At 37.5% G+C, this 26,211-nt stretch overlaps 1 protein-coding gene across 7 annotated transcripts in view; it reads right to left on the reverse strand.

Moving 5' to 3' along the window:
* MICAL2 (microtubule associated monooxygenase, calponin and LIM domain containing 2) overlaps nucleotides 1-26,211 on the reverse strand; it is a 155,085-nt gene that overhangs the window by 111,953 nt on the left and 16,921 nt on the right. For all 7 annotated transcript variants that reach the window (XM_070762985.1, XM_070762975.1, XM_070762967.1 and 4 more), the window contains exon 2: nucleotides 10,629-10,985. In XM_070762985.1, the coding sequence (XP_070619086.1) occupies nucleotides 10,629-10,892 (264 nt within the window). In that variant the 5' untranslated portion in view covers nucleotides 10,893-10,985. The remainder of the gene's footprint in view (nucleotides 1-10,628; nucleotides 10,986-26,211) is intronic.

Here is a 26,211-nt window from a genome sequence, read left to right on the forward strand (position 1 = left end):
GTCCTCTGTATTGTCAAATAAGGAGTAAAGAAAATTCCTTGTCTTAAAGAGACCTTCAGTTACAATCTATTTTCTGATGAGTGTGACAATTTGCTTGTTTCGACTTTGATCTGTCCTTAGGACAACACATACTCATTCTATAGCTCTGTGACTTTACTCTTTTCTTTGGTTCTTTGACCCAGTTTAAAATATTTGACCTTTTCTGTTTGTTTGATTCCTCTTTTACTCAATGTTATCTTTATCTTTCGCCCCATAATTAGTGACAACTTTTTATTGTTTGTGGTTTGGATTAAATCTGTTTCCTGTTACTTTTGGGCTATTTTGATTTAGATTGAAGAATCTACAAACATATTATTTTCCTTTTACCTTTATAGCTGGCAGTCTATATCATTCTTCCTGAACTAGTCACAAGGTAGCCCTGAGCTCCTGCAATAACTCTTCAGTAGAACTGATTTCTCTTACTAGAAGTCAAACACTTGACTTGAATTGATAAGATCCTTGCTACAGATATAAGAACTTTCATTAGTATGAAAATCAACTTCTGGCAGGCTAGATTCTGGATGCTTACATGCCCAAAGGTTTGAATATGAAGAATAATTTTCTTGCTCTTTTGTAATGTATTCTAAGCTTTCTTAACATGGCCAACTGGTTGCATCTTGTGCTTTGTTTACAAAACAATTCTTTCCATTCCCAACTTCTTTCCTTTCCACCTTGACTACTGTAACAATCCCAAAACTCTTTCATTAGATTTTTTTTTTTTTGTCTCTCACTCTAGTTGGATTTTCTCAAATATACACATTGGTTGTTATATTTTCAGCACTTGATTTCATAACTCTTTCCTATCTAACAGCCATACTGACTCCAGAGAAGCACATTAAATATCATGTGCTAGCAAAGAGAGAAGCAACTAGACCCAAAGTAGGATAGGCATCCCATTCTAAACATTCTTAGATGCTAATGCTTATATTTTATTCATCTTCTTTCTCATTCTTTTTTACATTATTGTCCAAAGAGTGGCCCAGCAGGTAGACTGCTGTACCGCAGGCCACTGAAGCTGACTGTAGATCTGTAGGTCAGCGGTTCAAATCTCACCACCGGCTCAAGGTTGACTCAGCCTTCCATCCTTCCAAGGTGGGTAAAATGAGGACCCGGATTGTGGGGGCAATACGCTGGCTTTTTAAAAAAGTGCTATTGCTAACTTGTTGTAAGCCGCCCTGAGTCTAAGGAGAAGGGCGGCATAAAAATCGAATAAATAAATAAATAAACTTCAGAGGAATACAACAGCCTAGCTTCTGTCCATCCAATGTAGTGCCATCTACTAGGACATCTTTTCTGGATAATCAAGTAAATATGGATTTGTAACTTTGAACTGGATGTGCCAAGTAATATCTGGGACTTTCTGCACATTGTATTGAAAGATAATTATGAAACCAATTACCAACTGAACTGGGTGGAAAATTACCTTCCATTTTAAATGTTGCTGGTCATTGACTGAATAAACAATCTTGAAAAGATGCAGATTTCCAGTGAAGGAAATGGCTGCAGACATTATGGCCGGAAATCAGGGCCATCTTTGAAGATTAGCCTGAGGTTTATTGTACTTGCAATGCTATTTTATCTTTTTCTGTATCATCAAACAGGTCCCTGTATTATCTTGTCCTATCCTATCCACTGTTATTTCCCTCTTTTCAATCCAAATTTAAATAGCATTTAGACTCCAGAAAAATCTTATCATTTAAGCCCCAGAAAAATCTCATACCTTGTATTAATTAGAAACTTTATGCTATTTTATTTTATATTTTTGAGGCTGTGTAGATACTTTTCTGTTTTACATTTGGATCACTAAACTGATTTTTAAAATTCACCCAAAATTCTGGATTGCGCTGCTGATTTAAATATTGCTAGCTTAAATAGAAGCGTGTAATGCAGTCAACAAACCAACTTTAAAAGTAGGAAAGTTATATTCCTTGTTTTCTCCTGAAAATTCAGCACATGCATCTGCCAATTTATTACTCTGTCTCTTGCTAATAGTGTAAGAACTGAGCTCCTTTCAGGAGCTTAAGAATTGTTTTATCACTGGGCTTTAATTATACCTTTCTCATAGTCAGCTTCCCCACAATGACTCATCAAAACCCACAACATCTACCTCATAACCTTAAGTTTCCTATAACTTCACTGTGGCATTTCCCACAAGTATCTCATCCCTTACTATTTAAACATCTGATCTGACTTCATCATCTTCTAGGAATACTAGGAATCCTAGCCCAGTGTCCAAGTAGTCAGTATCAATGGCTTCCTAAAATAAATAATACCAGAATACCTACGAGACCGCCTGCTGCCGCATGAATCCCAGTAGCCAATTAGGTCCCACAGAGTTGGCCTTCTCCGGGTCTCTTCAACTAAACAATGCCGTCTGGCAGGACCCAGGGGAAGAGCCTTCTCTGTGGCGGCCTCAGCCCTCTGGAATCAACTGCTCCTAGAGATTCGAACTGCCCCTACCCTCCTCGCCTTCCGCAAAATGCTAAAGACCCATCTCTGCCATCAGGTGGGGGGGGATTAGCCTCCCCCCCTTTTCTCTGACCTCTATATTGATCAGCTAGACCGAGTGTGTATGACTGTGTAGTTAATGGGGTTTTATACATGTATTTTAATTTAGTTTAAATTTTAACATTAGATTTGTATTGTATTGTATTACTGTCTTGTTGTGAGCCGCCCCGAGTTTTTGGACAGGGGCGGCATACAAATCTAATAAATTCAATTCATTTCCATTCAAGGTTGTAACAGATTGGAATTTTGCAAATTCACCAAATACATCTCCTATCAAACAATTTTAGGATTTTTCTGTACTTGTCAAGAGGATCATGTGATCACATCAAAGGCTCTTAAACAAAGGATAAGTCAGATTATTTCCAGGCTGTCTAAAAACTGATTCCTATATCTCCACTGTCTCAATTGTTTGGTTTATCTTGCCTACTCTGCTGATCACTGCATACTGTTCTAATATATCTACCAAGTCTACAGAGAGAGGCGGCATACAAATCAAATTAAATCAAATCAATCAATCAATCAATAAATAAAGCCATATAACTTTTTGTGTTCACAGCTAATTTTTGTGCTAAAATTACGTACTTATTCCCCACTAACATTATTTTTATTGAGACTGTCGTCTGCTTACTGTCATCTGGTAATAATTGCAGTTGTTTTTCAGGACAGCGTGTGCTTGCACAGTACAGAAATCATCAGAGTAATGTCTTGATGTCTGCGGTTCTTGTGGTTTGACATAAAACAGGTAGTGCTAAATAAGCAAAAATAATCGGGAATCCCAGATTTTTTTTAAAAAAAAATTGAGATGATGAAAGCCTTTGGCTTTAAATGAGTTTCTTGACTCATTCTTGATTTTATTAGCTGAATCTAAGTATTTTATTCAAAGCAACTTGCACATTTTCCACCATTTCTGAGCGGTTGAATTCTGCTTTACATTATTAGAATGTTTTGTTTAATTTACAGAGTACTTGCAGTCCTTAGAGAGACAGTTTTGTGCGGTGGTTAAGGCATCAGGCTAGAAACCAGAAGACAGTGAGATTGATTGATTGATTGATTGGACTTATATGACGCCCTTCTCCAAAGACTCAGGGCGGCTACAACATATAAAAATAATACAAAAAATAATTCTGAAGCCCAATTATAAAAACTATTCTAAAAACCCAAGTTGTGAAACCATAACCACTCATTCCCATTCAAAACCATATAATCACACTCATTCATATCACAATCATACTAACAGCCGGAGCAGAATGTTAAAGCTCAACAGCCTCAGGCCTGCAGGCAAAGGTGAATTTTTAAAGCATTCCAGAAGGCCAGAAGAGTGGGGGCAGTTGGTTCTAGAGGGTCGGAGCTGCCACAGAGAAGGCCCTTTTCCTAGGGCCTGCCAGGTGGCATTGCTTGGCTGACGGGACCTAGAGAAGGCTAACTTCGTGGGCTCTGATCGGTCGTTGGGATACATGAGGCTGGAGACGGTCCTGTAAGGAACCTGGTCCTAAGCCATGTAGAGCTTTATAGGTAATGACCAACACTTCAAAGACCAATCAGTAGCCATTGCAGAGTGATAGAGATACTTTGGTAAGCCCATGACAGCTCTCGCAGCTTCATTTTGGACAAGCTGCAGTCTCCAAACGTTCTTCAAAGGTATCCCCATGTAGAGAGCAATAATTGATCCTCGAGGTGATGAAGGTGTGAGCGACGTAAGGAAAGACTCCTTGTCCAAATAGGGCTGTAACTGGTGCACCAGACGAACCTGTGCAAATGTCCCCCTCGCCACAGCTGAGAAATGGTTTTTAAACTCAGCTGTGGATCAAGGAGGATGCCCAAGTTGCAGACCATCTCTGGTAATGGACAGACAGATGGGGTTGTCCTTGGGGGGCAAAACCCACAGCCACTCCATCTTATTGGGATTGAGCTTGAGCCTGTTAAGCCTGTTAAGCCATGAAAGTTCTACTTTCATGTTACGAAAAAGAAAGGGGGGTGGTGACTTGTCAGTGTTCAAAAGGAAAAAATGGCAAAAGAAAAAACTCCAGGGATTTTTCCAGGCAGTTACCAGGAATCCAATACCAACTTGTAGGCAGCCCCTCCTCCACCGACCAAATTCAGTCTCCAATGCAAAAAAAGTATGATTTTAATGGCCTTAAATAGGTAAGTTCTGAAAAGTGAAAATTATTTTACCGTACACTAGTCCTCAGTTAATACAGATGCTCATTTCAAACAGAATAGTTCTGATATATGATACTATAAAAAAATTAAAAAACTTTTTCTCTCTTAGAAGTGGTAAAAGTTGTTCTGAAACTATATGCAGAAATCACACATTCAAATGAGCTTCAGAGTACAATGCAAAGTACTGTACGGCATGTACTGCTTATTTCCTCAATTTCTCATCCACCTTTTACATCAACCATTTGCAATTCCTGTTTAATCCTGTCAGGAACTAAATAAAGCTAGTAGCTCATGTTAGATTAAAAAAAAAATCTAAATTATCCAATTCCTTTCCAAAACCTTGACTATAATTACAGCTCTATAGAATTTTAATGCATTCAAAATTTGTTGTCTTTTTTTGCACGTCACACAAGTGGTTTATCTTTTCTGCAATGATTTATACCAAATTCTCGGCATACCAAAATAGTATCCAGAATTTGAAAGGTAGTGTTAAATATGGAACTCATATTAGCATAATTTATAACTTGGTAGCCATTGTTGTAACATTTTCTTCTGATTGTCTCCCTCTGACAGTCCCCCATAAACCCCCAATAGTTTAATCTGTATAGAGACTATATAGAGAGCTATAGGGAAGAAAGTATGGTAGGCACATCCTTACTTTTTCTCCAAACCCAATTGCTTTAGAAACTCAATGCCAAAAGCCATTAAATTTGCATTAAAATTAGGAGGAGAGGAGCGGAAGAATGTATGCTGTTCAAGAGACATTTACTTGAAACATGTACTTACAACAATAACTTCATTGCTCTTTGAACCACAGTATATTCCTCGAAGGGAGGAATGAGAATGTACGAAAGAAGAGGATAAAATATTAAAAAGCCACTGATACACACTGATATCAAATGTGTTTTTTAAGGTTCCAAATATAACTACATTCAAACTGATAGAAAATGGGAGTGGGATAAAATTGTTATAATATACATATATTATATTGTTATAATATACAATATATATGTATTTGTTATAATATACAATATACAGTATATGTATATTGCTGTTGTTATTCTCAGAATACTTTACTTTGTTTTAGTATTAGTGAAACTTGAATGGATTTTTTTTCATTTATATTTTTTTTATAATTTTTAAAAATAAAATTTATATTAAAGGCCCCTCACCCCCGGCACATGCCTGATAGTCGTTTCTAGCTATGGGGGAGATTCTCATCTCTTTTTCTAAGCCAAAGAGCCAGCACTGTCCAAAGACATCCCACCAAAGTGGTCCCTATTTTTCTATTTGCATTTTTTACATGCTTTTGAACTCCAAGGTTGGCAGAAGCGGGAACAAGTAATGGGAGCTCACTCCGTTACTCAGCACTAGGAATTTCAAACTGCTGAATTGCTAACCTTCTGATCAACAAGTTCAGCATCTTAGACACTGAGCCATTATAATGTATACTAATTAATACTTTTAAATATTAACTAGTTTCTTATTTGCTGAGAAATCGATCTATCATTTCAAGCCTTGGCTAAGAAATAACAACGTTTAACGTTAAACACACAAAGAGCACAGTTTTGTCTGTGTACCTTGATTCAGCTAGCTGGAAATGCATAAAGGGTACGGTAAAGTATTTATGTATCTTACTGTGGAAATGCATTTTTTTTTAAAGCTCGGTTTGTATTCTAGACATTATCAAGCAAAAACAAATAGATTAAGCAATGTACTTATTGTCAGTCTGTCTGTTTTTGAAACACTGACTGGGAAAAGTGATTAGGATTACGTCAGATAGCTGTAGGTGTTCCATTTGCACAAATTTTAAAGAGCAAGAACAGCCTGCCCAACCTTCTTTGTAAATATCAGCCCCATTGAAAAAGCCATCCATTGTTTCTACTAATATGAGATCAGCAGGTATCCGGCAAGCAGGAAAATGGTGTGCGTGCATGCATGTGTGTGTGAGGAGGATAAATCAGAACTATAGCAAGGGAGGTAGTAAATCACTCACTTCCATGTTAAAAGGTCTGATCCAGACAAACCTCTCTGTTCTGAATAATGCACAATTGACTTACTAGTAATGACAATGAAGTAATGTTTAGTTGGATACACAACCCCTCCAATAGTATGCAAGACTAACATTGCAAAATAGTTTTTACTGTCAAGATTATTGACTTACTGAAGGAGATTTGGTCATAAAAAAAATCAACCCTATCTCAGGTGCTCCGTAGGCCTTTTTGCACAGTATTTAATAAATTCAGCTTTTTCAGAAGCCTAAGTAATAATACAAGAGATTATTCTACCCAAAACCCCATTTTCCAATTGTGACTACCAATCGAGTTAAGCTAAAATATGCAGAAATTCAAAGAAGCAATATTAGAAAATATACAATGATTCCAATTTAATCAATATGGAAAATGTGGTTCAGATTTTTTGCATTACTCCTACCTCAAAATTGATTTTAGACAGGCATTCCTATTAAATTGGAAACTAAAGTAGAAGTGGGAATGCTTATTTTTTCCTGAAAAAGCAGAAATTTATCTCTCAAAGTTCTTCCTCAGCCATTAAAAAATTGCCTATTCTAATATTGATGTATCCAACATCTGAAAATATGTTTATTTGAAACTGAATATCACTGTTTATTTCTTATAAATCTATTGATTTTCCTGTTTTTTGTTTCAGATATTTTTATTTATTATTTTTCACTACTGTATGTATATTTCAAAACGTTGCTACGGAACGCTGCATGCCAAGACAACTAGACACAAGAAGAGTTTTTTTCTGAACGCCATCACTCTGCTAAACAAATAATTCCCTCAACACTGTCAAACTATCTAATAAGTCTGCACTACTATTACTACATGTTTTTTCTCATCATTCCTATCACCCATCTCCTCCCACTTATGTCTGTATGTCTGTAACTTGCTGCTTATATACTTAAGATTTTTATTAATATTGATCGTTTCCTCATTGCTTATTCAACCCCTATGACAATCGTTAAGTGTTGTACCTCATAATTCTTGACAAATGTATATTTTGTTTTATGTACACTGAGAGCATGTGCACCAAAGACAAATTCCTTGTGTGTCCAATCACACGTTACCAATAAAGAATTCTATCTATTCTATTTATATAGTTTCTTTCATTCAATCATTTTTCTTGGTGAAGGAAATCTTGCAAAAGTGGTTTGCCATTGCCTATTTTCTAGGACTCGGATAAAGTGTCCAAGTAAAGACCCAAGGTCACCCAGCTGGCTTTGTGCCTGAGGACACTAGAATTCACTAGCCTAATTTATTTATTTATTTATTTATTAATCAGATTTGTATGCCGCCCCTCTCCGCAGACTCGGGGCGGCTAACAGCAATAATAATACAATGTAAACAAATCTAATATTTAAGTTAATTTAAAACCCCAATTTAGAAACCAATCATACAAACTAACATACCATGCATAAATTTTATAAGCCTTAGGGGGAGGGAAAGTCTCAATTCCCCCATGCCTGACAACAGAGGTGGGTTTTAAGGAGCTTACGAAAGGCAAGGAGGGTGGGGGCAACTCTGATATCTGAGGGGAGTTGGTTCCAAAGGGTCGGGGCCACCACAGAGAAGGCTCTTCCCCTGGGGCCCGCCAAACGACATTGTTTAATTGATGGGACCTGGAGAAGGCCAACTCTGTGGGACCTAACTGATCGCTGGGATTCGTGCGGCAGAAGGCGGTCCCGGAGATATTCTGGTCCGGTGCCATGAAGGGCTTTATAGGTCATAACCAACACTTTGAATTGTGACCGGAAACTGATCGGCAACCAATGCAGACTGCGGAGTGTTGGAGTGACATGCCTTAACCATCACATTTATTTTTATTTCATGTATTTTATACTTATACATCCCATTACAAATAATGCTATATACACATTTTAAGGCTACATGATAAATGATAGATAGGCAGACTGATAGACAGACAGATACAGACAGACAATCAAAAATAATATAGACAGTAAGACACAAGACTGCTGCTATGTTTATTACTATGCAGAAATTTCAACATAATTTTCTAACATTTAGTAAAATATTCTGGCCTGTCCACAAAGTTTAATTCTATGGCCATTAATGCTCAACATGAGAATTATATTTTGTTCCAAGTATATTTGTTCTTGCTAATTGTATGGAACACTTTAGTTCCACAACTAATTTATATACTGGCATGTAATTTAATCTTCTAATGTGCTAAACCTAGCATATGTAGTATTTTAATATCAGTACTGCCTCGAAGTAGTCACTTGGGAGTTGTTCTTGTTTCTGCACTTCCTATCACTCATATTTATATCATAGATATTTTTTTACAGGAAACAATGATTCATCAGTAAAGAATGCTTGCTTGATAATTACGTTCGGCTGGCAATCTAGTCAGTGTTTTCATTACATTCCCCAGATTAAGTATTTCCATACATATATAGTCTGGTTACTCTGATAGTATAATAAAACAATTTTGCAACTGAAATTTATTAATTGATACTGTTCTCTATTAAAATGTCACTTCTGTTTTAGTTTCTGTGGATTATTCTCATTTTTCAAAAATGCCAAAAAAACTATGGTTAATAATAGAATTTGGATTAGTCCAGTTCTTTCTTTTCTAAGCTGGGGATAAAAAACACATGTTAAAAAATCCTTAATTACAGGAGGATACCAACTACTTAAGTTGCACATATTCCATATATTCAACGTGTAAGTCAAATTATCTCATTAACATCGGTGCTAGAAGTTAATGACTTAGGTCACCGGTAGGACAGTGTTGCATGAGGAAACTTATGGTCAGTTCTCAAAGCTGAGGCTGTCACAGCATCTCCAGTCAGGCACTTGGCAACAGGCTCACAATGATGACAGTTGTCACCATCTGTGACCTTCATTGCAAGTAAAGTCAATGGGAAGCTGACAGGAGGACCCAAAAGTCAATCTTGTGATGCTGAGCTAAAAAACTGTGCAGGATTCACTTAAGAACTGCAACTGAAATCACATGAGTTGATGTGATTATGTAACATTATATTTCACAATCCCTTTGTTTATTGACAGAGTTGCTGATCCTAATTACTGTCATTAACAGAGGATTAATTGTATTAATATGTCAGGTTTACAATGTAGAAGATGACCAGGATGTAGAAGATAACCAGGATGACCAGGATGAGTCTAAGGAAGGGAGTCAAATGTGTCACAAGTCTTGAATCCCTTCATGTACACAAGAGATCTAAGTCCATTCAACTTGAATTCTGTTGATGCTTTGTCCATTGTTAGAATCTGTCAGTAATTAAGATTCTTTTAGAGAGCTTAAGCTTGCAATAAACCCTTATATTCATTTGAACTGCCTGGACTCCTGATTTCCTGTGTTTGAAACAGAGGATTTTAACCCAATTGAATGCAAATGGATTTAGTTTTTCAATAAGGATGTTTTCCTTCCCCCTATTTGGTGATCATTTTCTTGCAGGTTCTTATGAAAGCTCACAGTGGAAACTAAAAAGCTGCTTTGGTTTCTTATTAAGTATTCCCAGTACACTCTGCATTTTCGACTTTGAATGTGTTGACTTTGAATCCAAGTTAAATAGGTCACAGTCTTCTTCAAAAGGTGCGTATAGGAAGCAAGTATATATATTTTAATATATTAAAATTAACATGTGTGAATTTGCTTTTGTTATATTTACAGTAGAGATTTACAAGTATATGTTGTGTTTAACTTTCAAATACTAAAATACAGATGTACATTGGCTTATGATATAGTATGTATGAATAGCAAAGCATAGGAATAGACTGTTGAACATAAGAGGAAGTTTGTGCAGAACTATTATTAAACCTAAAAAAGCATCCCAAAATTTATTCTATAAAACCAGAGGGTCACCTGATTTATTCAAGCAGAATCAGATTCAAAACAAAGTACAAAATTCACCTTACCTTTGTGTTTGTACAAGATTTTCCACGTTTATATTCCTTATGGCTTGCCCTTTTATCTATCTTATTCCACAAAGCTTTGGCCTTCCAGCTGGTCACTTTTGATTTTAGTTTGGCATAAAAGTTCCTGTGGTCCAAAGGATCTAATTCAAGATGGCGAGTGAGAATATTAAAAGCCTGAATCGAGCCTTTGCATGTTGACGCTTGAACAAAGCTTTCAAATATTTGGTTAGCTTGGTTGTACTTATCGTTGTCTTTTTCACCCATGTTTCAAGAAGACTGAGTAGCATGTATAAATGGCATACTTTTAAGCAGATGTTCATCTGAGAGATATTGTCAACTTGCCCCAAGATGTAACATCTAGAAAGAGACAGATAAAAATCATTAGTATAAATCAGAACAAAATTCCAAACTTTTACAACATGTAACACAGAATACTTCGTAGAACTCAAAACATTGTCATCAAGAAGAAAAAGTACCATTATTGAGAGAATTTTAAATAAAACCACTACAGAACTACAGAAGTTATATAAATATGTAGGGAAGATATCCTTATAGCAATGTTATGTTATCCTAATGTGTATGCTTCTGATTTGTTACATGATTGTAACACTTTATTTATTTATCAGATCTCCCACAAAGTTACTCTAGGTAGCATACAATAAAACTTACTATTAAAGTCCATTGCAAAATCCATTAAAAGCAATGAAAAATAATTTTTAAAAAGATCAAACGTGGAAGAATATTACACATAATACCGCCAACATGTGGGCTTTCTATCACGGGAGGATTCCCAGGCTAGCTGAGAAAAACAAAAACAGATTTTTAGGTCTTTCCGGAAGACCCTAACAGTTGAAGCAACCTCATCGTGGGAGAAACAAGGTTTAAAATAGAATTCTTTATTAGCCAAGTGTAATTAGACACACAAGGAATTTGCCTTAGGGGTATAGATTCTCAGTGTACATAAGGAGAATAAAATATATTCATCAAGAATAAAAAGATACATTTAGTGATAGTCAAGATTACTAATAAGCTATCAATCATACTAGGAAACCAATAATTCAGAAATAAAATATCTTATCTTGTATAATACAGTAAAAGATTTGTAAATGTATCTTTAAATCATTGTCTTTTATTCCTAGTGGTCAATGAAATATGCAAATGCAAACCACAGGCTTTATTATTATTAAAATAAAATTACTTTAAATGCAAACAAGTAAGCAATTACAGTACTTATGTTAGACACTGTAAAATAAAAATGAATAGTGAAAAAGAGGTGGGCTAACTTTTTCCCTTCTACTCATGAACACCAATTTCAAACTGCTTTCCTACATACAAAATGCTATACTAACTTCCAGTCCTCCTAAAATACCTATTCCTAAGAAATATGAAGATATCAAACGTTACAGACTTTCTTAATGGGAACTGCAAATCTCTTCCCCATTGTTTATTGCTTCCATTAGTTCTATGAAATCAATTCAGGTTGGTTACAATTTAGCAACTGTTTCGAATATTGTTTAAATAAGGTCAAAGCACACTTGATTCTCAATGGACTTTGTATAGTTTATGTATTATTTTCTTAAAGATATCAGAACAAAGGACATTCTTATTCCAACATTCAATGCACAAATTTTGCAACAAATACTTTTTAAAAAAATCAACAACCCATGTGAGTTGTTATTCAGTAACAGTGTTTTATGCATGGCCATTTTTGGATAGGTAAAACAGTTTTAAAAGGGAAGATACAATCTGTTTATCACACAGAAATCGTAATAACACATAATTCAATTGCAAAAGGTAATTAAAATGAAACATCATAGACATTTGTATGTATACAAGGAACCAGAACAAATTTCTTTGGCTCTAGTGTTACCAGTGTTCCAGCACAGAGTGGGTTTAGTGGGCAGTGATTTAAATACATTTTAAAAATATTTTTTGTAGATTATACCAAGAGATGCTATTCACATATTAAAAATTGTTTAAAATGGAACAAAACTCTAGCAAATGAATATAACTGCAATTTCCTTTTAATGAAATTATTATTTTTCCCTCCTGGAGAATATTTTGGCAAATTCCTTATTACTTACATCAGGAAAGAATTAAATACATTCACCATTGCTAATATTCTCTTTCAGTAATGTTCCTCAACTATCGAGTACTATATTCTACAAGATAGAAGAGGAACAATGAGAAATTCTTCCTAGATAATCACAATGGATTAGAGTAATATTATCATATCTTTCACCACTGATCAGTTTGCCAAACTTTCTTAATAGTTTGGCAAATTGTTCTTTATTACAGAATGTCAACTCTATGAAATGTAACCTATATGCTCTCTCTTTCACAGTGGTGGGAAAGTTCCTTCTTCCATAGACATCCTGTGGGTCACACTACATTTATTATTTATTTTGTTTTTAAAAAATGTGTATGGCTGCCATTCTTCATAAAATCTTGGAGGTGGGGACTCACAGCAATAAAACGAATAAACATATAAAAATTAAAACCCCAATACCTTACTCAACCTCTAAAAGGCTCCAAAGCTCTCCACAGTTCACTCTTTATCTATTGCCCGAGCAAAGAGACAGGTTTTAATGGTCTTCTGGTAGGCTGAAAAGATTGTTAGTTGCTGGGTAAAAGGTATTCCATAAGCAGAGGTGAAATGCTTCCAGTTCGGATAGGTTCTCTGAAACCAATTGTTAAAAAATGCTACTAGTTCACGCAAACCAGTACAGTGGTCCCTCGATTTTCGCGGGTTCAAACTTTGCGAAACGGCTATTCTACGGTTTTTCAAAAATATTAATTAAAAAATACTTTGCGGGTTTTTTCCCTATACCACGGTTTTTCCCACCCGATGATGTCATACGTCATCGCCAAACTTTTGTCCGCCTTTAATAAATATTTTTTTTCATAAACTTTAATAAATAAACATGGTAATAATCTAAATGGTTGCTAAGGGAATGAGAAATTGCAGTTTAGGGGTTTAAAGTGTTAAGGGAAGGCTTGTGATACTGTTCATAGCCAAAAATAATGCATTTACTTCCGCATCTCTACTTCGCGGAAATTTGACTTTCGCGGGCGGTCTCAGAACGCATCCACCGCGAAAATCGAGGGAACACTGAATAGATATATACCCACTAAAACCCCCATTGTGTATTGGACAAAATAAATAAATAAATAAATTTCTAGAAGGTTATAACTAATTTCCTTAAATTTCTGTAAAAAAAGAGGTAGTTTTAAAAAACATATCAAATAAAAGAATTTTAAAAAACATTAAAATATGTCACGTTTTTGATTGTTTTGAACATGTTCAAACATTATGATGCCAAATAGTCAAGTGTTTCCATTTTTTTGTCCACCCCTGTATTCTCAGAAGCAGTGATACTTTTGCAATATTAATATTCACTATTGTCATAATGGCTCATATTGGGATACTGAGATAAATAAAAAGTTGCTGGTAAAGACAATTTAGATGCACTATTATAGACTGCTCTGTGTGAAATTCAATGTCACATTGTACCACTCACAAATATGTCACACAGTTCAGGCAGAGTTTGTTATTAAAAATGAGTTGCGTTATAATCAAGTTTGCATCATAAATCCTAGGCCATGCTGCACAATACAGCCGTGTCACATAATACCATACAGATAATATTAATCAAGGATAAAAATATCTATCAGCTTTATTTTTTGAAGTATTCCTGTTTCCTTTCTTGAAACACATAAAATCCAAGCTGGAAATTAAAACAGCAGAATAAAGATACAGTGTTCCCTCGATTTTCGCGGGTTCGAACTTCGCGAATAGCCTATACCACGGTTTTTCAAAAAATATTAATTAAAAAATACTTCGCGGTTTCCCCCCCTATACCACGGTTTTTCCCACACAATGATGTCATACGTCATTGCCAAACTAATAATTTTTGCAAATAAATAACAAAAAAAAATTATTGTTAATAAATAATTATGTTTATAAATATCAGGATCACTAAGCGTCTTATTCAATGGTGAGTACCAGTAATAATGGTGAGTAAATGGTTGTTAAGGGAATGGGAAATCGCAATTTAGGGGTTTAAAGTGTTAAGGGATGGCTTGTGATACTGTCCATAGCCAAAAATGGTGTATTTACTTCCGCATCTCTACTTCACGGAAATTTGACTTTCGCGGGTGGTCTCGGAACGCATCCCCCGCAGAAATCGAGGGAACACTGTATATCCGATGATCAGTTGTGCTGTGCGATCTAGATTAGCTAGAAAGCAGGATTTCCTGCTTTCTAGCTAATCTATATCATGGGGCACAGCTGATCCCCCTCCTTGCTGTACTATTTACATTTGCAGTCTCTGATGACTTCAAAATGCTTTTTTCAGTGCTGCATGGTAGTGCCTATGGCACACATGCACATGCAAAGCACGCATGAAGCAAACTGCTAACAGACGTCAGAGGATTTCACCCCTGCCCATAAGATAGGAGCAACCATGGGAAGGCGCACTCTTCCAAAGTCCCACTCGATTCAGGAAAGGAATCTGGACCTTTCTGATCTGGTAGGATGGGCAGATATTCTCAGAAAGAGGAGATGCCACGAGTAACCTGACCTTGTGCACTTGGGAGCAAGACAAGAAGCAATGGATGGAAACTTATCAAAAAAAGTTCAAACCTAGAACTAAGGAGAGATTTCCCCACAGTAAGAACAATTAATTAATGGAACAGTCTGCCTTCAAAAATTGTGAGCGCTCTGGAGGTTTTTAAGATGACAACTATTTGTCCAGAATTGTACAAGATCTCCTGCTTAAGCAGAGGGTTGGACTAGAAGACCTCCAAAGTCCCTTCCAACTCTGTTGTTCAATGTTGCCATGACTTTGTACAAAGATGTTGTAGATGGTATAACACAGTGATGGTGAACCTGTGACACACGTGGCACATAGAGCCATATCAGAGGGCATATGAACCACTGCCCTATTTCAGTTCCAGCTGGCCAGCTGATCTTCAGCCTTAAGGAAGGCCATTTCACCTTTCCGAGGCTTCAGGGAAGCTTCCCTGGAACCCTGGAGTGCAAATACCCACCCAATGGGCAAAATGGGAGTTCAGAAAAATGGACTTCTGTTTTGCCTATTGTGCTGTTTTTTGCCCTCTGGAGGTTTCGGGGAAGCTTCCTGAAGCCCCGGAGTGCAAAAAATAGCCCAACAGGCAAACCAGAAGTTTGGAAAAACAGAATTCTGGTTTGCCTGTTGTGCTGTTTTTTATACTCTGGGGCTTCAGGAAGCTTCCCTGAAGCTTCCGTACGGTGAAATACAGCACTACGGGCAAACTGGAAGTCAGTTTTTCTGAATTTCCGGTTTGCTAGTTGCTTATTTTTTCACTGTCCCAGCCTTCAATGAGGCCAGTGTGTATGTGTAGGGCGGGGAAGAAGGTTTGTGCACATACGCAGGGGGCAGTGCGGGGTTGTGCATATGTAGGGGGAGCGAAGGGGGCATGTGCATGTGCACCAGCGCACGCACACATCTCCTTTTGGCAAGTGAACCAAAAAAGGTTTGCCATCACTGGCATAACGGGTGCCCATTTATGTTTCCTCTAGACCAGGGCACCCAGTATTCAGCATACTATAAGGAAAGGAGTCTGATAATACTTTTCATATATTCAAGCAGCTCTGTTTTCAATTGTTCCTTCACCATTCAGAAGGAAGGAACTGGAAAGGTTCCCACAAATGCACTCAGTAAGGGAAAGGGAGGGAGGGAGGGAGGGAGGGAGGGAGGGAGGGAGGGAGGGAGGAAGGAAGGAAGGAAGGAAGGAAGGAAGGAAGGAAGGAAGGAAGGAAGGAAGGAAGGGCGCGTATTTAAAGCTGAATTGCTTGGGAGAGTGAATCAAGAGGGTGTTTTTTTAAATAACCTTGAGTTAAAAAAACAAACAAAAATTGCTGGAATTGTTTCCTTTGTCTTCATTATCCTTTTTAAACGATATTGGCTGCTACATTTTTTTTAGAATTACTGTTTATAATACAATAAACCAAGAAATGCAAGTAGCCATCATCAGTATTTTAAACATTTCTCTTTTTATCATTCTATCTTCCTTTTGTATATTTCTATTTCATTGCAGATTAATCTTTATATTCACTTAGAATATTATACTACTAATATTCTACTAAATAATCTTTCTGGGCAATGTTCCCTCTAATTTTTTTCCGGGGTGGGCGGAAAAGTATAATGTCTGAGCGGCAGTCCCCTTGGGACTGGGCGGCATAAAAGTACAAACAAATAAATAAACAAATGAATGAATGAATGAATAAATAAATAAATAAAATAAATCCCTACTTTTTTATAAAAAGAAATTAATAATAAAACAAAACCAAACTCTATTACTATTAAAATTAAACAACCAGCAAATCCAAAAACATAACTATTAATAAAAACAGGTGAGGGCTGGGTTTTTTTCCTCTGTTATTATTTAAGTGCTTTTACCATATGCTTTAAATCAAGACTCACTTCTCTCTCTGTTTCTCTCTCTTTCCTGTCATTCTCTGCCTCAATCATTTTATCATTTCTCTTTTTTCCCCTTTTTTCTATCATTTCTCTCTCCCTCTCTCTTCCTTCCACTCCTCTCTCTCTCTCTCTCTCTTGCTTTCTTCCTTTCTCTCACTCTCTCTCACTCTCTTCCTTCCTCTCTCCTCTCACTCTTTCTTTCTTGCTCTCTCTCACTCTCTCTTCCTTCCTATCTTCTCTCTCTCTCTTTCTCTCTCTCTCTCTCCCTTTCTTTCCTTCTCTCTTCCTTCCACTTTTTTCTCTTTCTCTCTCTCTTTTCCTTCCTTCCCCTCTTCCGCTCCCTCTCCCTCTCTCCCTTTATATTTATCTCTTCCTTCCTTCCTCTCTTCCTCCCTTTCTCTCTCCCTCTCGTTCACTTTTCTCCCTCTTCCTTCCCTCCCTCCCTCCTTCTTTCCTCTCCTCTTTCCCTCCCTCTCTTTCCCTTCTTTCCCTCCACGTCTCCGGTGGGCAGCTGGCTTTGCTGACCAGCACAAGGCTCAAGCCAGCTGCCCAGGAAAGCCAGGAAGGTCCTCCTGCCCCCCCCCAGCTGAAAACACAACGGAGGTCTGCAGCCAACAGCTTGAGCCTCCCGTTGCTCCACCCCGCTTTGCTTGTCATCCTGGACCTCCATTGTGTTTTTGGGGGGAGTGGCAGGAAAGCCCTGTGCCAGCCAGGGCTTTTCAAATGTACTGCTTTCTTGCAACTCTTTCTTGGGCAGGGGGGAGGGAGGAGGCCACTCCCCCCCCAGGAAAGAGGTGCAGGAAAGCAGCGTGTTTAAAAGGCATGCTGCTTTCCCGAAAAGCCGGCTCTCCTGGCCGGCACAGGGCTTTCCTGCCGCTCCCCCCCGAAAACACAACGGAGGATGATAGGCAGGCCGAAGCGGGGTGGAGCTACGGGGGGCTCAAGCAGGCAGCCTCCGCGCTTTTCTTTCGGCAGAAGAGGAGGAGAGGGGGCGGATCGGTGGGCGGGGGGCAGTTCCTTCTACTGCCGGCGCCCCCCCCCCCCATGGGCTGGCAGCAGGATGGGGAGTGCGCGCCCATGGAAAAGGGTGCGTGGGGGGTATTTTGGGACATGCGCATCCTCACATGCGCAGCTTACGGGGAACAGTGTTTCTGGGTATCAAATAATTTATTACAATGTGATTTCATTTAGAGCAATCTATTCTTTGACATAATTATTTTCAATTATTCATTTTTAAGGTATTATTGGTACTTCAAAAATCAGTCTCTATGGATGCTCCATTTTTGCTATGCACTCTGACTTTATTTCCTGCTTTTGATTTAAATTTTATCCAATAAAGCCGGTAAAGTCAACTAAATTTAGATTTTAAAGTTTAATAATCTTTCATTGTAAAAACATTTAAGATGACCCTTCAAGTTTATAAGGCACAAATATGTAACTGTTTTGTCAATTATCTAATTTTGTCGAGCATCATAATTCACATGGGAAATAGTTTAAAGAAGTGTAACAGTTTCATATAATTGATTTTAAGCTTCACTCTAAAACAGCTGTACACTGTCTCTATGCTGGAATGTTAAAGGGCAAAATACAAGCTGGTTAAAAATAATTTCTTTAAAAAGGCTTACTAATAATAGCTCAGATGCTTGAGAGGATAAAATAACTTAAATAGCCATCCAGTAATATTTCTTCTTTCTTCCCTATCAGGTATATTTCAAAGCCTGATAAACCCCTTTCCCCACAAAATAAGACCTCCCCTGTAATAAGCCCAATTGAGCCTTTGAATGCATCACAATAAGGCCAAGGGCTTATTTCAGAGTTCCAAAAATATAAGACAGGGTCTTATTTTCGGGACAACATGGTGGCAGGAGTTATTTAATCACTAGCTGTATATAAAAGTGCATCTTTGATTCAACATTTAAGAAGCAGTAATTTTTAAGGAATGTAATTACTACAATGTCTGAATTACAAGCAGAATAAAATAGTAGTGCAGTTAGGATTTCCATCAATTTCAAGTAGTGCTCACATACTACTGTACAGTGATACCTCGTCTTACGAACTTAATTCGTTCCGTGAGGAGGTTCATAAGAATAAAAGTTCGTAAGATAAAACAATGTTTCCCGTAGGAATCAATGTAAAAGGGAATAATGCGTGCAAGCCCATTAGGAAAATTCAAAACATTAAGGCTTTAAAAAAAAAAATAGCAGCGAAGCTGAGGTGAACGAAGTGGGGAGAGGGACAGCGAGAGGTGGCAAGAGTCGCAGTCCCAATGAAGCAAGGTGAAAAGAGCCTCTCTTGAACTCCATGAGTCTTTGCCTCCCGGAGGTGGCATTCCCAGGGAGGAGAGGCTCAGGGAAACCCCAGTTCGGGTTCGTAAGGTGAAAATAGTTCGGAAGAATAGTTCGGAAGAAGAGGCAAAAGAAATCTTAAACACTGGGTTCGTATCACGAAAAGTTTAAAGAGGGGTTCGTAAGACGAGGTATCACTGTATGCGTATTTGGGTCCAACTGCAACATTACTAAAAAAAATGTTGATTGGTTAAAATGATTAATTTTATTTGCTCATGTGCAGGTAATGTATGTCAATAAATATTATAATTACTATTTTTAATTGTATTTTTAAAAAATTACTGAGACATTAGTCTCTAAACAACATTTTTTAAAAGTACATGACAATTACTTCTTTATCCACAGTGTTGTCAAGTGAAATTGGTATACAACAGTCACTCCACTTAATCAACTGGAAATGTATATACACTCCCCAAAAACCACTGAACGACTTACTTCTAAGTAGCTACAAAGGCTGTGTTTAATTTTTACAACTTGGCCTTACATTCTATTAGCCTTGCTTAATGTACTGAAATACAAATACAAAACCAGAGCAATCAGATTCTTTTCAAGTAGCATATGACTGCACCTAGCTATATCTGGCCAAAATCCCTCCAGATGGAAGGAACTATAACTCCTATTATACTAAGCATTGTGAATAAGAATTGCTGTCCTACTCTTCTAGAGGCAATGGGGAAGAATAAACTTGATACACACCAGTCTTCATAAAAAAATGAAATGGGTGTAGGTACAAGAAAATGAAATTCTTGAAAGGCACTAAAGGTTTTAGAAATTGCCATCTTTGGCTATTTTGCACCATCTTGTTTTCAGAAATAGGAATAGCTTACAGTTATATCAAGTTGCACACTTTTCCAGTGTTCTGCTCATAAAATGGCTAATAATGTACATTTCACATAACAAAGATGTTTCTATAAATTAATGAAAAGAAAGGATATAAATTTAACAAATAATATATCTGAAAGCTTATAAGCACTGTCTTTATTGAATTATGTTCAGCTTTTTTCAAACATCTTTCAACTAGCAATTATGTTTGAAAAAGTCTGTATCATATTTGGAGGTGGGAGAGGAAAACTGTCAAATTATTCAGATCAATACTGAAAGATTAAAGAATAACTTGAATCTTATCAAAGTCTTACCAACCACAATCTTTCTAAAGAACTTAAGAAACAGGTTTGATACAATCTTACAGAGGTTAGGTCAAATCCTGCCCTCTTTTTTCTTCCATCTCTCTAGGTGAAACTCATATTTCTAGTTCCTATTTCCCAGTTCTTGTCTCTACATCCAGAGAGAATAGTGAAGATAAAATAATGTATGTATGTGTGTTTTATATTTATATATTTACACACGGATAAAGAGCAACACACACTTTTTGCCCCACTCTTATTTTAGAACTAAAAATAGGAAAATAGTGGTGTACAAAACATTATAGTTGTTTTTGGTGTACAAAACATTCAAGTTCAAAATATTTTTTTTCAATATGAAATATTTCATTCTCGTGAATGCATTTTAAATTCAAAATAGTTCTGTTCGAAGTAACCTACTTCCAAATATAAAACAATTTCTCCCTTCAAACAACTCTTTTTGACCTTAACATCAAGTGTTTTCAATCCAAAATAATGTATGTGCAAAATAATTGGAAGCCTGTACAGGAAAGCCTTCTTTATATCCTTTCCTAAAGTCACAAGTCTTCTGTGTACCGTGTACTGTATTGTCTTGAGTTTGTTCTCAGGTCTCTCTATTTGCCAGCGCCTGTATACTGTACAACATAGGCTAGAATTGCAGAATTCATAGAGAAAAAGGAGACACACTGATACTTGAAAAGTTAATGGCAAACTTCAAAGAAACAGCTAGAGTGCTGCCCAGCTTTTCAGCAACTAGCAGCATGGTAGCATTACAGGAGCTGGCAGTTATCAGTAATGACTGGATATGTTGGAGGCGCTCAGCAGCATGCCTTTCAGGGCCAAGATGGCTATAAAAACCTAGGCAATTGTGACAATGTGTGGTGGCAGTAAGTTTGTTAGGTTCTCAAAACATGCCAATGGGCCACAAAAGGTTGCTTGACAGATGACAAGGCGTGATGAGGGCTATAAATTTATAGCATTTCTAATGAAATGAAATTAATGAATTAATTTGCTGCTCACTCCAAGCGGACTTTGAACGGCATATAAAATACCATATTTTGCTGTGAAGAAGGACAGAGCTGAGTTGTTAATTCACACTAACACACTATATGGGTTGCTTGGTTCTAAAAGTGGGTGCACATATTTTTCACATTACATTACTTTTAAAAGATAAGTATTTATCATCAGGAAGAAAATGGAAGGAGAACTCAGCCCATAAACTTCAGCCATTTAATTCCTTACTCAGCTGTCACTTAGAGTCTTAGACTAGCTTCAATCATTTTATATGTATAAGATAAAAGTCAGTAACAGGCATAATAAAATTAATTTTATTTAATGAGCAAGATAATACATTAAGTCAAATTAAATTAAATTAAATTCTTTGTAGTGTTGCCTTCTGCTAACGAAATCTTTATGTCCGTAAGTCTTAACTGCTGTGGAGAAATACAGTTCCTAAAATGTGAAGTGCAACTTTCCATTCATCTGTATAATTTATTCAACTCTGATTACACTAAACTAATTACCAATTAAAAAAAATAGATAAACAAGATCACAGCTATAATAAAATAACCATAAATTATTATTAACTATTTGAAAGTTAGCAAGCCAACTATTAATCCAAACTAGGTCTCTATATTTACCTCTTTACACTTTTATTGAAAGCCAGCCAGAGTCACTGTATCAGTGATATGACAGGCATAGACATTTGATAAACAAACAAATATATATTTGGGGTGGGGAGAAAGTGCAAATATTAATCATTTATTATTTTCACACCAACAATTTTACTAAACTCTTAAACTGCTTTAACTCCCAAATGATTTCATAAAATGCAAGTCAAAATAACAAGTTTATTACCGATAAAAAACAGCTGACAATAATAATAGCACAGCCTGTAATAAACTCAAAATACATTCATACAAAATTAACAACCTTCTAATGGTATATCAATGAACCTATATGGAGAAGCAGTTACTAGGTTTATGAGCAATTATTTTTCTTTTTAAAAAGATTTTAAAAAGACAAGGAAAAAAATCTTCACATGATTTAATTTATATGCTACCAAAATCATTTAACTCATGGCAGTTTGTTATTGTTCTCCTGCATAAGGCTGGGAGTTTCACTCTATGGAGGGCAGTGTTCTACAGTAATGTTCTACTATAATGCTTGATATTTTGTCTAAAAACACTGTCGCTCACACATAGGACACTCACTTATTCCTAGAATATAATCCATGGTTTTGAGTAATTTAATAAAGATCTTGACAAATGAGGACAACTGGGAAGAGTTTATACAGGTAGTCCTGAGTTTAAGACCAGAATTGAGCCAGAATTACAATTATAAATTGTTGCCACCATAAGGGAAAGGCATCACATGACCAGAGCTAATTTTTTGACTTTTTTTTCAACAATCATTAAGTGCATCAATTTTCCCCAATGGTGTTTTTTTTGCTAAAAAACAGAAGTAAACTGGAAACTGACTATCTTCAAGACTGGTATTTTCAATACCTTCCAGCAACCAGGGGATTGGCTTCCTTCAGGTCTCGTCAGCTAAACAATGCAGGGGAGAGTCTTCTCTTTGGTGGCCCCAATCCTCTGGAATCAGCTACCTCCTGAGATCCGTACTGTCCCCACCTCATTGGCCTTCCGGAAAGCTGTAAAGACTTAGCTTTTTGGACAGGTCTGGGACCATTGACCTCGGGGAGCGGGGGGGGGGGGCTAGTTGGCCCATTAATGTATGGATGATTAACTATTTTATATTGAAATGTTTTTTATACTGATCTATATGTGTTTTTGTTGTGAGCCACCCTGAGTCCCTAGGTAGTTGGGCGGCATAGAAATTTAAACAAGCAAGCAAACAAACAAACATTGCAAATCACATTCAGGTAGTAGTGTGGGACACTGCAAACAGCCATAAAGATGAGCCTCTTACCAAGCACTGAAAACCAAGGTCTGTCTGCATATGGATTCATCAGTACAGCAACCATAACTTTTAAAATGGAAATACTAATTGCAAGCTCTTTCTTAAAATAAGCAAGTTGTAAACATAACTTCAACAAATTATACTGTCATCTGGTAAATACAGACTAACCCTGAAAATCTATGTGATGCATTTAAGTTCTCCCATTTCATAACCAGTTAACCTAATATTTTGTGTCACTATAAAAACATTAACCACATCTCCAATATCAAACATTATGTAAGGAAAGATGAGCTTAAAAAAAAAGAAAAAAAAGAAATGTCACATAATGTGAAGTAATATTAAGCTAATTACAATTTACTTCCTGTTATGCCTTTAGATGTTAAAATAAGTGAATGTAGGATGCAAAATAGAAAACACAGGAAATGTCATGTTCTTTCAATAATTTATACTGTGTCATTAACTATTGTTTTCAATGGTAATAATGAACTAGGGATCGGTAAGTATATAGTATTTATCACATTTTATGAGATGGGTGGCAAACAAACAATTTATTTTTTCAAATACAATATAATCTTTCACTTAATACCATAACTTAAAAATATGGGTAAATAACATGGAACCCACAGGTCCCAACATAACCCTGGATAACTCTCTTAATGCTGACCAGGTTTCTTTGCCTGGTTTTTTTTAAAAAAATACTTTTTAAATAAAAGCATTAAATAATAAAACCATTAAAAGTTCCAGCTAACTTGCTGCAAAACAAAATGCCATTCTCCATTAGTCTGTATATTTGCAAAATGTCTTTGAGCACCACCAAAATGATTTCTGAAATTCCAGAATCTGAGCCTCTCTTTGACTCTTGTTCCTTTTCCTCCTCCTCCCATTAGAACAGAACAGAATTAGTAATAAAATCTCATGTTAAAAAAATATTTTCCCAATGGAGATAAATTCACACAGGCAGATTCTACAAATTCTTATTCTTCTTAACTACTAATTACTAATGAAAACTAATATAACAATTGCTGATTAATATGATTATAATTGATACACTATATTACGGGTATCAAACTTGCGGTGTCAAGTTCCTGCATGATGATGTTTTCCCCCTTAAGGAGCTGGGGTGGGTGTGGCCTATGCATGACGCGTCTGGCCCACAGGCCGCCAGTTTGATACCCATGAACTATATGATATAATTAATATAATTAATATATGTGATAGAATTAATGTAATTAAAAGCAAAAAATAAGTAAAAACAATGAAATTATGTGTTAATGGATTTAATATAAATATAAATATAATAGGGATTATAATTACTTAATATAATTATTAAACAATTAATGTTACATGAACATGGCATGGGTGAAAACCAGCTGGGTGACCTTAGATCAGTCACTCGCTCTCAGCCCAACCCACCTCACAGGATTCTTCTTGTGGGGAAAATAGGAGGAAGAAGGTGTGTTGGATATGCTCATTGTCTTGAATTATTTGTAAAAATAATAAAAGCAAGATAGAAATAAATGAACCATGTAGAATGCATCTGACAATATCCTTGTGCTGTAGTGATTACAGAAGTCACTGACTGGCAATTTTTTAAGGTGGGTAACAAAGGAACAAGAGCCTTATCTTCTTTGAAATGGCAGTTCTATGACTGGCCCATTATAGCAAGGTTCGACAAACCCAGGCGCCTGGTCGCCAGTGGCGCCTAGAAAATGTTGTCTGGCGCCTAGAAAATGTTGCCTGCTGTACTGTATGTCAGCGTTTCCCAACCGGTGTGCCGCCTGGGCAGGGCGCTGCGGTGCCTCTGACCTCTCCGCTCCTGCCCGATGCCGCGGTTTCTGGCGCTCTCCTGCTGGGTCCCAAAGAAGGCAGGCAGGAAGGAGAGCTCCATTCTTCGCGCCAGAAACCGCGGCATCGAGCAGGAACCGGGAGGTCGGAGGCACCGGCATGGCAGCGCCCGCCCAGCTGAAGGTTCCCTGTCGTCATCGGCAAGTGTCCTTTGGGGCCCGGCGGGAGGGCACTGGCGGTGGGAGCGGGGGGGGGGGGGCGGCTGCAGCGGCACAGGCAGTCGCGGGGAGATGGCGGGGGGAGCGGGGGGGCGGCTAAAGCGGCCCCGGGCACCGTTCCCTGTACGCTTTTCCAGGGGCGCGCAGGGAGCCGCGGCCACCCGCCCGCCTACCGGATTTCCCTCCGCGCGGCTGGGGAGGTGGATTCGCCGCCCCCGCCAGCCCGATCTCCCTCCAGTGGCTGGTGACGTAGTTCTACCGCCCTCGCCAGCCTGATCTCCCTCCGTGGGGGGGTGGGGGGGCGACGAACCGACGACCGGGGGCTGTCCGTCCGTGTTGGGTGGTGCAGGGCAGGCACAGGCAGCCCCAGGGGAGAACAAGGGAGGGAGAGAAAGGAAAGAGAGAGTAAGGGAGGGAGAGAAAACTGAATGAAGGAGGGAGAGAAAGAAAGAGTAAGAAGCAGAAAGGATAGAGAAAAAGGAAGAGAAAGGGAGGGGGAGAAAGGAAAGAGGGAGGAAGGGGGGGAGAGAAAATTGAATGCAGGAGGGAGAGAAAGAAAGAGTAAGAAGTAGAAAGGATAGAGATAAAGGAAGAGAAAGAGGGGGAGAAAGGAAAGAGGGAGGGAGGCGGGAGAGAAAATTGAATGAAGGAGGGAGAGAAAGAAAGAGTAAGAAGTAGAAAGGATAGAGAAAAAGGAAGAGAAAGGGAGGGAGAGAAAGGAAAGAGGG

This window comes from Erythrolamprus reginae, chromosome 1, assembly GCF_031021105.1.
Source record: "Erythrolamprus reginae isolate rEryReg1 chromosome 1, rEryReg1.hap1, whole genome shotgun sequence".
NCBI classification, from domain to species: Eukaryota; Metazoa; Chordata; class Lepidosauria; order Squamata; family Dipsadidae; genus Erythrolamprus; species Erythrolamprus reginae.